The 15,000-nt window shown below is 49.3% G+C and overlaps 1 protein-coding gene across 4 annotated transcripts in view; it reads left to right on the top strand.

Annotated features, from left to right (window-relative positions):
- Nucleotides 1–14,979, top strand: part of scfd1 (sec1 family domain containing 1) — a 30,754-nt gene extending 15,775 nt beyond the window's left edge. The window contains exons 13-26 of one of the 4 annotated variants that reach the window (XR_004611852.1): nt 688–761; nt 1,826–1,907; nt 2,214–2,310; nt 2,418–2,488; nt 4,766–4,845; nt 4,923–4,985; nt 6,168–6,243; nt 6,748–6,801; nt 7,409–7,461; nt 7,631–7,664; nt 8,046–8,111; nt 9,258–9,326; nt 14,685–14,786; nt 14,825–14,979. Coding sequence is in view for 2 of the 4 variants with exons in the window: in XM_034562829.1 (XP_034418720.1) it covers nt 688–761; nt 1,826–1,907; nt 2,214–2,310; nt 2,418–2,488; nt 4,766–4,845; nt 4,923–4,985; nt 6,168–6,243; nt 6,748–6,801; nt 7,409–7,461; nt 7,631–7,664; nt 8,046–8,111; nt 9,258–9,326; nt 14,685–14,708 (843 nt within the window). In the remaining 2 variants the exon portion in view is untranslated. Of the gene's footprint in view, nt 1–687; nt 762–1,825; nt 1,908–2,213; nt 2,311–2,417; nt 2,489–4,765; nt 4,846–4,922; nt 4,986–6,167; nt 6,656–6,747; nt 6,802–7,408; nt 7,462–7,630; nt 7,665–8,045; nt 8,112–9,257; nt 9,327–14,684 lie in introns of all 4 variants that reach the window. The other 3 variants (XM_034562829.1, XR_004611853.1, XM_034562827.1) reach the window with 3 other exon arrangements.
- The last annotated feature ends 21 nt before the right edge of the window (nt 14,980–15,000 follow it).

Raw genomic sequence — 15,000 nt, forward strand, 5'->3', positions numbered from 1 at the left:
TCCCGTAACTGGTCTCGTCCCGTAACTGGTCTCGTCCCGTAACTGGTCTCATCCCGTAACTGGTCTCATCCCTTAACTGGTCTCGTCCCGTAACCCGTAACTGGTCTCGTCCCGTAACTGGTCTCGTCCCTTAACTGGTCTCGTCCCGTAACTGGTCTCGTCCCTTAACTGGTCTCGTCCCGTAACTGGTCTCGTCCCGTAACTGGTCTCATCCCTTAACTGGTCTCGTCCCTTAACTGGTCTCGTCCCGTAACTGGTCTCGTCCCGTAACTGGTCTCATCCCGTAACTGGTCTCGTCCCTTAACTGGTCTCATCCCTTAACTGGTCTCGTCCCTTAACTGGTCTCATCCCGTAACTGGTCTCGTCCCTTAACTGGTCTCGTCCCTTAACTGGTCTCGTCCCGTAACTGGTCTCGTCCCTTAACTGGTCTCATCCCTTAACTGGTCTCGTCCCTTAACTGGTCTCGTCCCTTAACTGGTCTCATCCCTTAACTGGTCTCGTCCCGTAACTGGTCTCATCCCTTTGTTTCTGAGTCCCTGATGTCACGTCTGTGTCCCGAGATCTCATGTTCAAGATCTTCAAGTCTGATTGAAATAATGAAGCGATGTGATCCAAGTAGACCGTGTCCCCCCACAGAGTCCAGTTGGTCCCAGTTGGTCATTGTTGTATTGATCTGTGTGTCTGCAGGGTTTAGAGGGAGAAGATGAAGGAGCCATCAGCATGCTGTCAGACAACACAGCCAAGCTCACCTCTGCTGTCAGGTACTGATCTCTACAGAGTCTCAAGTCTCAGTCACCTTCATCACAGAGTCTCAGTCACCTTCATCATCATCACAGAGTCTCAGTCACCTTCATCACAGGTGACTTTGACCCAAAGCTGAATCTCTTTTAGGACGCTGATTGGCTAAATTGTGTATCACTCATTTATATCTTTAATCAGTAATTGGCTAAACTGCTTCTTAGACCCGCCTCTTCTGGGCCAGAACGATTTGGCCCAGCGCAGCTGAGACGTGCAGACAGGCGGAGAGGACGTGCAGGAAGTGCAGGAAAAGCATATATTCCATATCTCCAAAACACAAATATTGACTAAATACAATTAATATTATTATAATCATTTTGTATACTTTTTATTTATTTTTTTTAAGATGAAAATCTGACCTTAATGTTTGTTTTTGAAGCTTCTGGCTGATGAATGCTGACATTCAGATAATTAACATCTAACATTCAGATAAGTAACATTTCATCAATTAGTGCACGTTAGTGCATGTGAGCGTATCATTTAGTGCACGTGAAAAAACAACATTATTTTGACAGCATGATCTTTGGTGAACACCAAAGCATAGATCAAATGTTTCTGAAGCCATGTTGGCAATGACGACGGTTCGGGTTTCACTTCTATCTCGTGTGGCCAAAATGAGTATTACAACAACAACAACAACAACAACAACAACAACAACAGTTTCTGAGATGGAAAAAACTGCAACAGTATCCGGACAAACCCCTTTTTTCATCCGTTCATACATCATAAACACAAGAGAGAACTGTTTAATTAAAAAATTAGGTCAACAGAAGGAGTCCTCTTGACTTCTCTGGGCTTCCGTAGTTTGCTTTTCTTGAAGTGGAGTGTGTGTGTGTGTGTGTGTGTGTGTGTGTGTGTGTGTGTGTGTGTGTGTGTGTGTGTGTGTGTGTGTGTGTGTGTGTGTGTGTGTGTGTGTGTGTGTGTGTGTGTGTGTGTGTGTGTGTGTGTGTGTGTGTGTGTGTGTGTGTGTGTGTGTGTGTGTGTGTGTGTGTGTGTGTGTGTGTGTGTGTGTGTGTGTGTTTTGCAGCTCTCTGCCGGAGCTGCTGGAGAAGAAGCGTCTGATCGACCTGCACACCAACGTGGCCACGGCCGTCCTCAACCACATCAAGGTACGAGAACCGGCCAATCACACGGCTCCATTCCGTCAGATGGGTTGACCCCCTGACCTGAGGCCACAGTAGTATTAGTACACAGTGTATGTAGTACACTAAAGCAGTACTAGTACACAGTGTATGTAGTACACTAAAGCAGTACTAGTACACAGTGTGACCATTAGTATGTGTGTATATATAGCAGTACTAGTACACTAAAGCAGTACTAGTACACAGTGTGACCATTAGTATGTGTGTATATATAGCAGTACTAGTACACTAAAGCAGTACTAGTACACAGTATCTGATGCTTTGTGTCCTCAGAGTCGTAAACTGGACGTTTACTTTGAGTATGAAGAGAAACTGATGAGCAAGTCGACTTTAGACAAATCTCTGCTGGACATCATCAGTGACCCCGACGGTACACACACACACACACACACTTTATCAGAAGGCATTCTGGGAAATGTAGTGAGCCATTACCTGTATGAAAGTAAAATAACAGCTAAATTAACTTGTGTTGATCAGCCGGAACACCCGAAGACAAAATGAGACTCTTCCTCATCTATTACATCACTGCTCAGCAGGCTCCTTCAGAGGTAACACACACACACACACATGGACACACACACACATGGACACGGACACATGGACACTCACACACACACACATGGACACACACACACATGGACACACACACACACACACATGGACACACACACACATGGACACACACACACACACACACATGGACACACACACACACACACACATGGACACACACACACATGGACACACACACACATGGACACTCACACACACACATGGACACGGACACACACATGGACACACACACACACACACACACATGGACACACACACACACACATGGACACACACACATGGACACACACACACACACATGGACACACACACACACACACACACACACACACGGACACACACACACATGGACACGGACACACACACACATGGACACGGACACACACACATGGACACACACACACACATGGACACACACACACACACATGGACACACACACACACACACACACACGGACACACACACACATGGACACGGACACACACACATGGACACACGGACACACACACACACATGGACACACACACGGACACACACACACATGGACACACATGGACACGAACACACACACACACACGGACACACACGGACACACACACACATGGACACACACACATGGACACACACACACACACACATGGACACACACGCACACACATGGACACACACACACACATGGACACACACACACACACATGGACACACACACACACACATGGACACACACAAACACATGGACACTCACACACACACAAATGGACACACGCACACACACAAATGGACACTCACACACACACACATGGACACACACACACACACATGGACACACACACACACACACACACACACACACACATGGACACACACACACACACACACACATGGACACATGGACACACACACATGGACACACACACACACACACACACATGGACACATGGACACACACACACACACACATGGACACACACACACACACACATGGACACACACACACACACATGGACACACACACACACACACACATGGACACACACATGGACACACACACACACACATGGACACACACACACACATGGACACACACACACACACACACACACATGGACACACACACACACATGGACACACACACACACATGGACACACACACACACACACACATGGACACACACACACATGGACACACACACACACATGGACACACACACACACATGAACACACACACACACACATGGACACACACACACACACACACATGGACACACACACATGGACACACACACACACACATGGACACACACATGGACACACACACACACACATGGACACACACACACACACATGGACACACACACACACATGGACACACACACACACACATGGACACTCACACACACACACACACACACACACACACACACATGGACACACACACACACACATGGACACACACACACACATGGACACACACACACACATGGACACACACACACACATGGACACACACACACACACACACATGGACACACACACACACACACACACACACATGGACACACACACACACATGGACACACACACACACATGGACACACACACACACACATGGACACACACACACACACATGGACACACACACACACACATGGACACACACACACATGGACACACACACACACACACATGGACACACACACACACACACATGGACACACACACACACACACATGGACACACACACACACACATGGACACACACACACACATGGACACACACACACACACACACACACATGGACACACACACACACATGGACACACACACACATGGACACACACACACACACACACATGGACACACACACACACACATGGACACACACACACATGGACACACACACACACACATGGACACACACACACACACATGGACACACACACACACACATGGACACACACACACACATGGACACACACACACACACATGGACACACACACAAACACATGGACACACACACACACATGGACACACACACACACATGGACACATGGTTCAACGGTTTTCACGTTAGAATAGTTTAACAAGCGCTACGGTGCCTTCAGGGAACATTAAAAAAACAGGAAAAGTCTCTTTTCAGAGCCGGTGTGTGTCCCTTCTGGGCTTCTGTAGAGAACACGGCGGACTCCGCCTCCAGCTCTGTGGCGATATGAAAGACGTAAATAAACGATGTCACCGTGTGTTTCAGTCGGACTTGGAGCAGTACAAGACGGCTCTGCTGGACGCCGGCTGCGACCTTTCACCTCTCAACTACATCAAGCAGTGGAAGTAAGTCCGTCTTAGAGGCTCAGAGACGCTCACAGGGACTCATTGTTTGTGACGGGGTTTCCTCTCCTCTTCTCCAGGGCCTTTACCAAGATGGCCGCCACCCCGGCGAACTACGGCAACAGTGGAGTCAAACCCATGGGGTGAGTTCTACATACACACTGTGACATATGGAGTCTAGTTCTGCCCTTGAGCAAGGCAGCTTCAGAACTTAATTAAAAAGCTTCATGTTTCTGTTCTTCATGCTGCGTTATGAATGGAGCTCATTCAGAGCTACGATAACGTTGTTGCTGCTTCATCAACTCTGCAAATAACCTCCTCATCCTGCTCCTCTTCCTCCTCCTCCTCCTCATCCTGCTCCTCTTCCTCCTCCTCCTCCTCATCCTGCTCCTCCTCCTCCTCCTCCTCCTCATCCTCATCCTGCTCCTCCTCCTCATCCTCCTCCTCATCCTGCTCCTCCTCCTCATCCTCCTCCTCTTCCTGCTCCTCCTCATCCTCATCCTGCTCCTCCTCCTCATCCTGCTCCTCTTCCTCCTCCTCCTCATCCTCATCCTGCTCCTCCTCCTCATCCTCCTCCTCATCCTGCTCCTCCTCCTCCTCCTCCTCCTCTTCCTGCTCCTCCTCCTCATCCTCCTCCTCATCCTGCTCCTCCTCCTCATCCTCCTCCTCCTCCTCATCCTGCTCCTCCTCCTCCTCCTCCTCTCCTCCTCCTCCTCATCCTGCTCCTCCTCCTCATCCTCCTCCTCCCCCTCCTCCTCATGCTGCTCCTCATCCTGCTCCTCCTCTTCATCCTCCTCCTCCTCCTCATCCTGCTCCTGCTCTTCCTCCTCCTCTCCTCCTCCTCATCCTGCTTCTCATCATCATCATCATTATCATCATCCTCCTCCTCCTCATCCTGCTCCTCCTCCTCATCCTCCTCCTCATCCTGCTCCTCTTCCTCCTCCTCTTCCTCCCCTTCCTCCTCTTCCTCTTCCTCGTCCTCCTCTTCCTCCTCTTCCTCCCCTTCCTCCTCCTCCTCCTCCTGCTCCTCCTCCTCATCCTGCTCCTCTTCCTCTTCCTCCTCCTCTTCCTCCCCTTCCTCCTCTTCCTCTTCCTCCTCCTCTTCCTCCCCTTCCTCCTCCTCCTCATCCTGCTCCTCTTCCTCCTCATCCTCATCCTGCTCCTCCTCCTCATCCTCCTTCTCATCCTGCTCCTCTTCCTCCTCCTCCTCCTCTTCCTCCTCTTCCTCCCCTTCCTCTTCCTCTTCCTCCTCCTCCTTCTCTTCCTCCCCTTCCTCCTCTTCCTCCTCCTCTTCCTCCTCCTCCTCCTCCTCCTCCTCCTCCCAGGTTGTTTTCCAGAGTGATGAACAGCGGCTCCCAGCTGGTGATGGAGGGAGTGAAGAACCTGGTGCTCAAACAGCACGTGAGTAAAGTCCAACAACAACAACAACAACAACAACAACAACAACACTATTAACTAAAGGGAGTTAGTTCAACAAATGTAGCAAAATATGAATTCAACCAAGGAGGAGGAGGGAGGATGAGGGAGGATGAGTGGAGGAGGAGAAGAGGAAGTGGAGGAGAGAACTTCCTGTTGAGGTAATTATTGTAGCACGAGGACGTGATGTGGGAAAGGTACCGTGAACCGGTACGACGTCATCGTGGCCAGCAGCGATGATGATGATGATGATGATGAAGATGATGATGATGAAGATGGCAGCTCCATGCAGTCATTCATAATCATCCAGCAGCTGAACTGAGACCAGCTGAGCCAGAACATCAGGACGTCCGGTGGAAACGCATCAGAAACATGGTCAACAGGTCGGGGTTACGAGGTCTCTGGACTTTAAACCACACTCGGCCTCTTCAGCCTCTGGTGGACAGAATGAGCATTACAACAACAAACACCTGTTCTTTCCACTTCCAGAACCTTCCAGTCACTCGGATCCTGGACAACCTGATGGAGATGAAGTCCAACCCGGTGAGTGTGTGTGTGTATGTGTGTACATATATATATATATATATATATATATATATATATATATATATACACACTACCGTTCAAAAGTTTGGGGTCACTTAGAAATGTCCTTATTTTTCAAAGAAAAGCACTGATTTCTTCAATGAAGATAACATTAAATTAATCAGAAATACACTCTACACATTGTTAATGTGGTAAATGTCTACAGAGTGTATAGAGGCCCATTTCCACAACTATCACTCCAGTGTTCTAATGGTACATTGTGTTCTTAGAAGACTAATGATGATTAGAAAACCATTGAAAACCATTGAAAACCATTGTGCAATGATGTTAGCACAGCTGACAACAGTTATGCTAGTGAGAGAAGCTATAAAAAAAAAAGTGTATATATATATATATATATATATATATATATATGTGTATGTATATATACACACGGACACATATATATATATATATACATATATATATATATATATATATATATATATATATATATGTATATATACGTATACACATATATATATATATATATATACATATTTTACAATCTTTCAAATTAAAAAGCAGACGAGTGAATCAGCTGTTTGTCTCTTTGATCTTTCAGGAAACTGACGACTATCGATACTTCGACCCAAAGATGCTGCGAGGAAGCGAGAGGTACCACTCTGTGTGATCTGTGATCACTGTTTTCTGACTCATTGACTGCTAGAAAGGAACGTTCACCGTTTGTTCTCTTCCTCTTCCTCTTCCTCTTCCTCTTCCTCTTCCTCATCTTCCTCTTTCTCTCCCTCTTCCTATTCCTCTTCCTCCTCTTCCTCTTCTTCAGCTCCATCCCCAGGAACAAGAACCCGTTTCAGGAGGTGAGCTCAGCAGTTATTTCCAGGATAAAACCGAAATGAAAGACGGACTGGAATTAAATCCGTTAATTCATCTTCAAGCTTCACTTTTTATCTCCTGATTAGAAAATCAATAGATATAATTATATTAATGTAAAAAACTAAAAGACATTAATAATAGAAAACAAACCTTCTTCAGAGACAGAAAAGTTACATTTAAAGGGCTTGAACATCATCATTAAATCATCAATAAATTGCTCTGAAGAAGTCCAATCATTCTTTCTTTAAGATAAACAAAAACAACAAACATAATATTTGGTTGTCAAAGACGCTGCAGAGTTGAAATGACAAACGTGCAGTGCATGATGGGTATTATTGGTCACTGATGAAGTCGCTGTGTTTCAGGCCATCGTGTTCGTGGTGGGAGGAGGAAACTACATCGAGTACCAGAACCTGGTGGACTACGCCAAGGTACTGCAGTACTGCGAGTACTACTGCGAGTACTACTGCAAGCTGCTCCCAGTATTCTGTGTACAATTACTTAGAAATGTGTCACATCCACCTCATATACGTCATTATGAAGGAAAACAATTATGTTTTCTCTCGTTATTCCATGTTCGATGAAAAGTTTTACAAGGAAAATGTTTATTTCCGCTTTAATAATATTTAGTAATATTCCACGTTTACGACAACGAGTAAAAGCTGAATGATGTCATGGGAGGAGGAAAACAATACCAGCTGTTTATTACCAGCTGTTTAATACCTGCTGTTTATTACCAGCTGTTTATTACCAGCTGTTTAATACCAGCTGTTTATTACCTGCTGTTTATTACCAGCTGTTTATTACCAGCTGTTTAATACCAGCTGTTTATTACCAGCTGTTTAATACCAGCTGTTTATTACCTGCTGTTTATTACCAGCTGTTTAATACCTGCTGTTTATTACCAGCTGTTTAATACCTGCTGTTTATTACCAGCTGTTTAATACCTGCTGTTTATTACCAGCTGTTTATTACCTGCTGTTTATTACCTGCTGTTTATTACCAGCTGTTTAATACCTGCTGTTTATTACCAGCTGTTTATTACCAGCTGTTTAATACCTGCTGTTTATTACCAGCTGTTTAATACCTGCTGTTTATTACCAGCTGTTTATTACCAGCTGTTTAATACCTGCTGTTTATTACCAGCTGTTTATTACCAGCTGTTTAATACCTGCTGTTTATTACCAGCTGTTTAATACCTGCTGTTTATTACCAGCTGTTTATTACCAGCTGTTTAATACCTGCTGTTTATTACCAGCTGTTTAATACCAGCTGTTTATTACCAGCTGTTTATTACCTGCTGTTTAATACCTGCTGTTTAATACCTGCTGTTTATTACCAGCTGTTTATTACCTGCTGTTTATTACCAGCTGTTTAATACCTGCTGTTTAATACCTGCTGTTTAATACCTGCTGTTTAATACCAGCTGTTTAATACCAGCTGTTTATTACCAGCTGTTTATTACCTGCTGTTTATTACCAGCTGTTTATTACCTGCTGTTTATTACCAGCTGTTTAATACCAGCTGAAGAACAAATCAGGAACATGGTGGTAAAAGTTCCTTTTCGGGGTTTTCAGGTCAAACACGGGAAGAAGGTTGTTTATGGCTGCAGTGAACTCTCCAACGCTGCTCAGTTCACCAAACAGGTGAGACGCTCACCTGTCCATCACCTGTCCTCACCTGTCCTCACCTGTCCTCACCTGTCGTTACCTGTCCATCACCTGTCGTTACCTGTCCATCACCTGTCCTCACCTGTCGTTACCTGTCCCTCACCTGTCGTTACCTGTCCATCACCTGTCGTTACCTGTCCCTCACCTGTCGTTACCTGTCCTCACCTGTCGTTACCTGTCCATCACCTGTCCTCACCTGTCGTTACCTGTCCTCACCTGTCGTTACCTGTCGTTACCTGTCGTTACCTGTCCTCACCTGTCCTCACCTGTCGTTACCTGTCGTTACCTGTCCTCACCTGTCGTTACCTGTCCATCACCTGTCCTCACCTGTCGTTACCTGTCCATCACCTGTCGTTACCTGTCCATCACCTGTCCTCACCTGTCGTTACCTGTCCCTCACCTGTCGTTACCTGTCGTTACCTGTCCATCACCTGTCCCTCACCTGTCGTTACCTGTCCCTCACCTGTCGTTACCTGTCCATCACCTGTCGTTACCTGTCCATCACCTGTCCTCACCTGTCCTCACCTGTCGTTACCTGTCGTTACCTGTCCTCACCTGTCGTTACCTGTCGTTACCTGTCGTTACCTGTCGTTACCTGTCGTTACCTGTCGTTACCTGTCCTCACCTGTCCTCACCTGTCGTTACCTGTCCATCACCTGTCGTTACCTGTCGTTACCTGTCGTTACCTGTCCTCACCTGTCGTTACCTGTCGTTACCTGTCCTCACCTGTCGTTACCTGTCCATCACCTGTCCTCACCTGTCGTTACCTGTCCCTCACCTGTCGTTACCTGTCCATCACCTGTCCTCACCTGTCGTTACCTGTCCATCACCTGTCCCTCACCTGTCGTTACCTGTCCCTCACCTGTCGTTACCTGTCCTCACCTGTCGTTACCTGTCCATCACCTGTCCCTCACCTGTCGTTACCTGTCCCTCACCTGTCGTTACCTGTCCCTCACCTGTCGTTACCTGTGCTTACCTGTCCATCACCTGTCCTCACCTGTCGTTACCTGTCCCTCACCTGTGCTTACCTGTCCATCACCTGTCCTCACCTGTCGTTACCTGTCCCTCACCTGTCGTTACCTGTCCATCACCTGTCCCTCACCTGTCGTTACCTGTGCTTACCTGTCCATCACCTGTCCTCACCTGTCGTTACCTGTCCCTCACCTGTCGTTACCTGTGCTTACCTGTCCATCACCTGTCCTCACCTGTCGTTACCTGTCCCTCACCTGTGCTTACCTGTCCATCACCTGTCCTCACCTGTCGTTACCTGTCCCTCACCTGTCGTTACCTGTCCATCACCTGTCCCTCACCTGTCGTTACCTGTCCCTCACCTGTCGTTACCTGTCCCTCACCTGTCGTTACCTGTGCTTACCTGTCCATCACCTGTCCTCACCTGTGCTTACCTGTCCATCACCTGTCCTCACCTGTCGTTACCTGTCCCTCACCTGTCGTTACCTGTCCATCACCTGTCCTCACCTGTCCATCACCTGTCGTTACCTGTCCCTCACCTGTGCTTACCTGTCCATCACCTGTCCTCACCTGTCGTTACCTGTCCCTCACCTGTCCTTTTTTCCCTCACCTGTCGTTACCTGTCCTCACCTGTCGTTGCCTGTCCCTCACCTGTCCTTACCTGTCGTTGCCTGTCCCTCACCTGTCGTTACCTGTCCCTCACCTGTCCTCACCTGTCCTCGCCTGTCCTCTTTTCCCTCACCTGTCCTCACCTGTTGTTGCCTGTCCTCACCTGTCCCTCACCTGTCCTTACCTGTCCTCACCTGTTGTTGCCTGTCCTCACCTGTCCTCTTGTCCCTTACCTGTCCTCACCTGTTGTTGCCTGTCCTCACCTGTCCTCTTGTCCCTCACCTGTCCCTCACCTGTCCTTACCTGTCCTCACCGGTCCTCTTGTCCCTCACCTGTCCTCACCTGTCCCTCACCTGTCCTTACCTGTCCTCACCTGTTGTTGCCTGTCCTCACCTGTCCTCTTTTCCCTCACCTGTCCTCACCTTTCCATACCAGCCCTCACCTGCCCTTGACTGTCCTTACCTGTCCCTCACCTGTCCTTACCTGTCCTCACCTGTTGTTGCCTGTCCTCACCTGTCCCTCACCTGTCCTCACCTGTCCTTACCTGTCCTCACCTGTTGTTGCCTGTCCTCACCTGTCCTCTTTTCCCTCACCTGTCCTCACCTTTCCATACCAGCCCTCACCTGCCCTTGACTGTCCTTACCTGTCCCTCACCTGTCGTTACCTGTCCTCACCTGTCGTTACCTGTCCCTCACCTGTCGTTACCTGTCCATCACCTGTCCCTCACCTGTCGTTACCTGTGCTTACCGTCCATCACCTGTCCTCACCTGTCGTTACCTGTCCCTCACCTGTGCTTACCTGTCCATCACCTGTCCTCACCTGTCGTTACCTGTCCCTCACCTGTCGTTACCTGTCCCTCACCTGTCGTTACCTGTCCCTCACCTGTCGTTACCTGTCCCTCACCTGTCGTTACCTGTCCCTCACCTGTCGTTACCTGTGCTTACCTGTCCATCACCTGTCCTCACCTGTCGTTACCTGTCCCTCACCTGTGCTTACCTGTCCATCACCTGTCCTCACCTGTCGTTACCTGTCCCTCACCTGTCGTTACCTGTCCATCACCTGTCCCTCACCTGTCGTTACCTGTGCTTACCTGTCCATCACCTGTCCTCACCTGTCGTTACCTGTGCTTACCTGTCCATCACCTGTCCTCACCTGTCGTTACCTGTCCCTCACCTGTGCTTACCTGTCCATCACCTGTCCTCACCTGTCGTTACCTGTCCCTCACCTGTCGTTACCTGTCCATCACCTGTCCCTCACCTGTCGTTACCTGTCCCTCACCTGTCGTTACCTGTCCCTCACCTGTCGTTACCTGTGCTTACCTGTCCATCACCTGTCCTCACCTGTGCTTACCTGTCCATCACCTGTCCTCACCTGTCGTTACCTGTCCCTCACCTGTCGTTACCTGTCCATCACCTGTCCTCACCTGTCCATCACCTGTCGTTACCTGTCCCTCACCTGTGCTTACCTGTCCATCACCTGTCCTCACCTGTCGTTACCTGTCCCTCACCTGTCCTTTTTTCCCTCACCTGTCGTTACCTGTCCTCACCTGTCGTTGCCTGTCCCTCACCTGTCCTTACCTGTCGTTGCCTGTCCCTCACCTGTCGTTACCTGTCCCTCACCTGTCCTTTTTTCCATCACCTGTCCCTCACCTGTCCTCACCTGTCCTCGCCTGTCCTCTTTTCCCTCACCTGTCCTCACCTGTTGTTGCCTGTCCTCACCTGTCCCTCACCTGTCCTTACCTGTCCTCACCTGTTGTTGCCTGTCCTCACCTGTCCTCTTGTCCCTTACCTGTCCTCACCTGTTGTTGCCTGTCCTCACCTGTCCTCTTGTCCCTCACCTGTCCCTCACCTGTCCTTACCTGTCCTCACCTGTTGTTGCCTGTCCTCACCGGTCCTCTTGTCCCTCACCTGTCCTCACCTGTCCCTCACCTGTTGTTGCCTGTCCTCACCTGTCCTCTTTTCCCTCACCTGTCCTCACCTTTCCATACCAGCCCTCACCTGCCCTTGACTGTCCTTACCTGTCCCTCACCTGTCCTTACCTGTCCTCACCTGTTGTTGCCTGTCCTCACCTGTTGTTGCCTGTCCTCACCTGTCCCTCACCTGTCCTCACCTGTCCTTACCTGTCCTCACCTGTTGTTGCCTGTCCTCACCTGTCCTCTTTTCCCTCACCTGTCCTCACCTTTCCATACCAGCCCTCACCTGCCCTTGACTGTCCTTACCTGTCCCTCACCTGTCGTTACCTGTCCCTCACCTGTCGTTACCTGTCCATCACCTGTCCCTCACCTGTCGTTACCTGTGCTTACCGTCCATCACCTGTCCTCACCTGTCGTTACCTGTCCCTCACCTGTGCTTACCTGTCCATCACCTGTCCTCACCTGTCGTTACCTGTCCCTCACCTGTCGTTACCTGTCCATCACCTGTCCTCACCTGTCGTTACCTGTCCCTCACCTGTCGTTACCTGTCCCTCACCTGTGCTTACCTGTCCATCACCTGTCCTCACCTGTCGTTACCTGTCCCTCACCTGTCCTTTTTTCCCTCACCTGTCGTTACCTGTCCTCACCTGTCGTTACCTGTCCCTCACCTGTCCTTTTTTCCCTCACCTGTCGTTACCTGTCCTCACCTGTCGTTACCTGTCCTCACCTGTCGTTGCCTGTCCCTCACCTGTCCTTACCTGTCCTCACCTGTCGTTGCCTGTCCCTCACCTGTCCTCACCTGTCGTTGCCTGTCCCTCACCTGTCGTTACCTGTCCCTCACCTGTCCTTTTTTCCCTCACCTGTCGTTACCTGTCCTCACCTGTCGTTACCTGTCCCTCACCTGTCCTTTTTTCCCTCACCTGTCGTTACCTGTCCTCACCTGTCCCTCACCTGTCCTCACCTGTCGTTGCCTGTCCCTCACCTGTCGTTACCTGTCCCTCACCTGTCCTTTTTTCCCTCACCTGTCGTTACCTGTCCTCACCTGTCGTTACCTGTCCCTCACCTGTCCTTTTTTCCCTCACCTGTCGTTACCTGTCCTCACCTGTCGTTACCTGTCCTCACCTGTCGTTGCCTGTCCCTCACCTGTCCTTACCTGTCCTCACCTGTCGTTGCCTGTCCCTCACCTGTCCTCACCTGTCGTTGCCTGTCCCTCACCTGTCGTTACCTGTCCCTCACCTGTCCTTTTTTCCATCACCTGTCCCTCACCTGTCCTCGCCTGTCCTCTTTTCCCTCACCTGTCCTCACCTGTTGTTGCCTGTCCTCACCTGTCCTTACCTGTCCTTACCTGTCCTCACCTGTTGTTGCCTGTCCTCTTGTCCCTCACCTGTCCTTACCTGTCCTCACCTGTTGTTGCCTGTCCTCACCTGTCCTCTTGTCCCTCACCTGTCCTTACCTGTCCTCACCTGTTGTTGCCTGTCCTCACCTGTCCTCTTGTCCCTCACCTGTCCTCACCTGTCCCTCACCTGTCCTTACCTATCCTCACCTGTTGTTGCCTGTCCTCACCTGTCCCTCACCTGTCCTTACCTGTCCTCACCTGTTGTTGCCTGTCCTCACCTGTCCTCTTGTCCCTCACCTGTCCTCACCTGTCCCTCACCTGTCCTTACCTGTCCTCACCTGTTGTTGCCTGTCCTCACCTGTCCTCTTTTCCCTCACCTGTCCTCACCTTTCCATACCAGCCCTCACCTGCCCTTGACTGTCCTTACCTGTCCCTCACCTGTCATCTTGTCCCTCACCTGTCCTCTTAAAGTCACAGTCCCTCTGACATCTCCCCTTTGTGTCCACAGCTCTCCCAGCTCGGCCAAAAGTGACGTGGACGCCACCGACTTGTGAACATGTCTGTCTCTGGAGGACACACCTGATCTCTGTATCCCTGTCTGTCTCTGGAGGACACACCTGATCTCTTTATTCCTGTCTGTCTCTGGAGGACACACCTGATCTCTGTATCCCTGTCTGTCTCTGGAGGACACACCTGATCTCTTTATTCCAGTTGTTTTGTATGAAACTCTCCTTCTGTAAATGGACTAAACATTTCCTGTCTTCATCGTACTTCCTGTCTCTAATAAAGCTCATAAAACAGTTTGTTTGTGAGCCTCAAACCTC

The sequence above is a fragment of the Cyclopterus lumpus genome, chromosome 22 (assembly GCF_009769545.1).
Source record: "Cyclopterus lumpus isolate fCycLum1 chromosome 22, fCycLum1.pri, whole genome shotgun sequence".
NCBI lineage: Eukaryota > Metazoa > Chordata > Actinopteri > Perciformes > Cyclopteridae > Cyclopterus > Cyclopterus lumpus.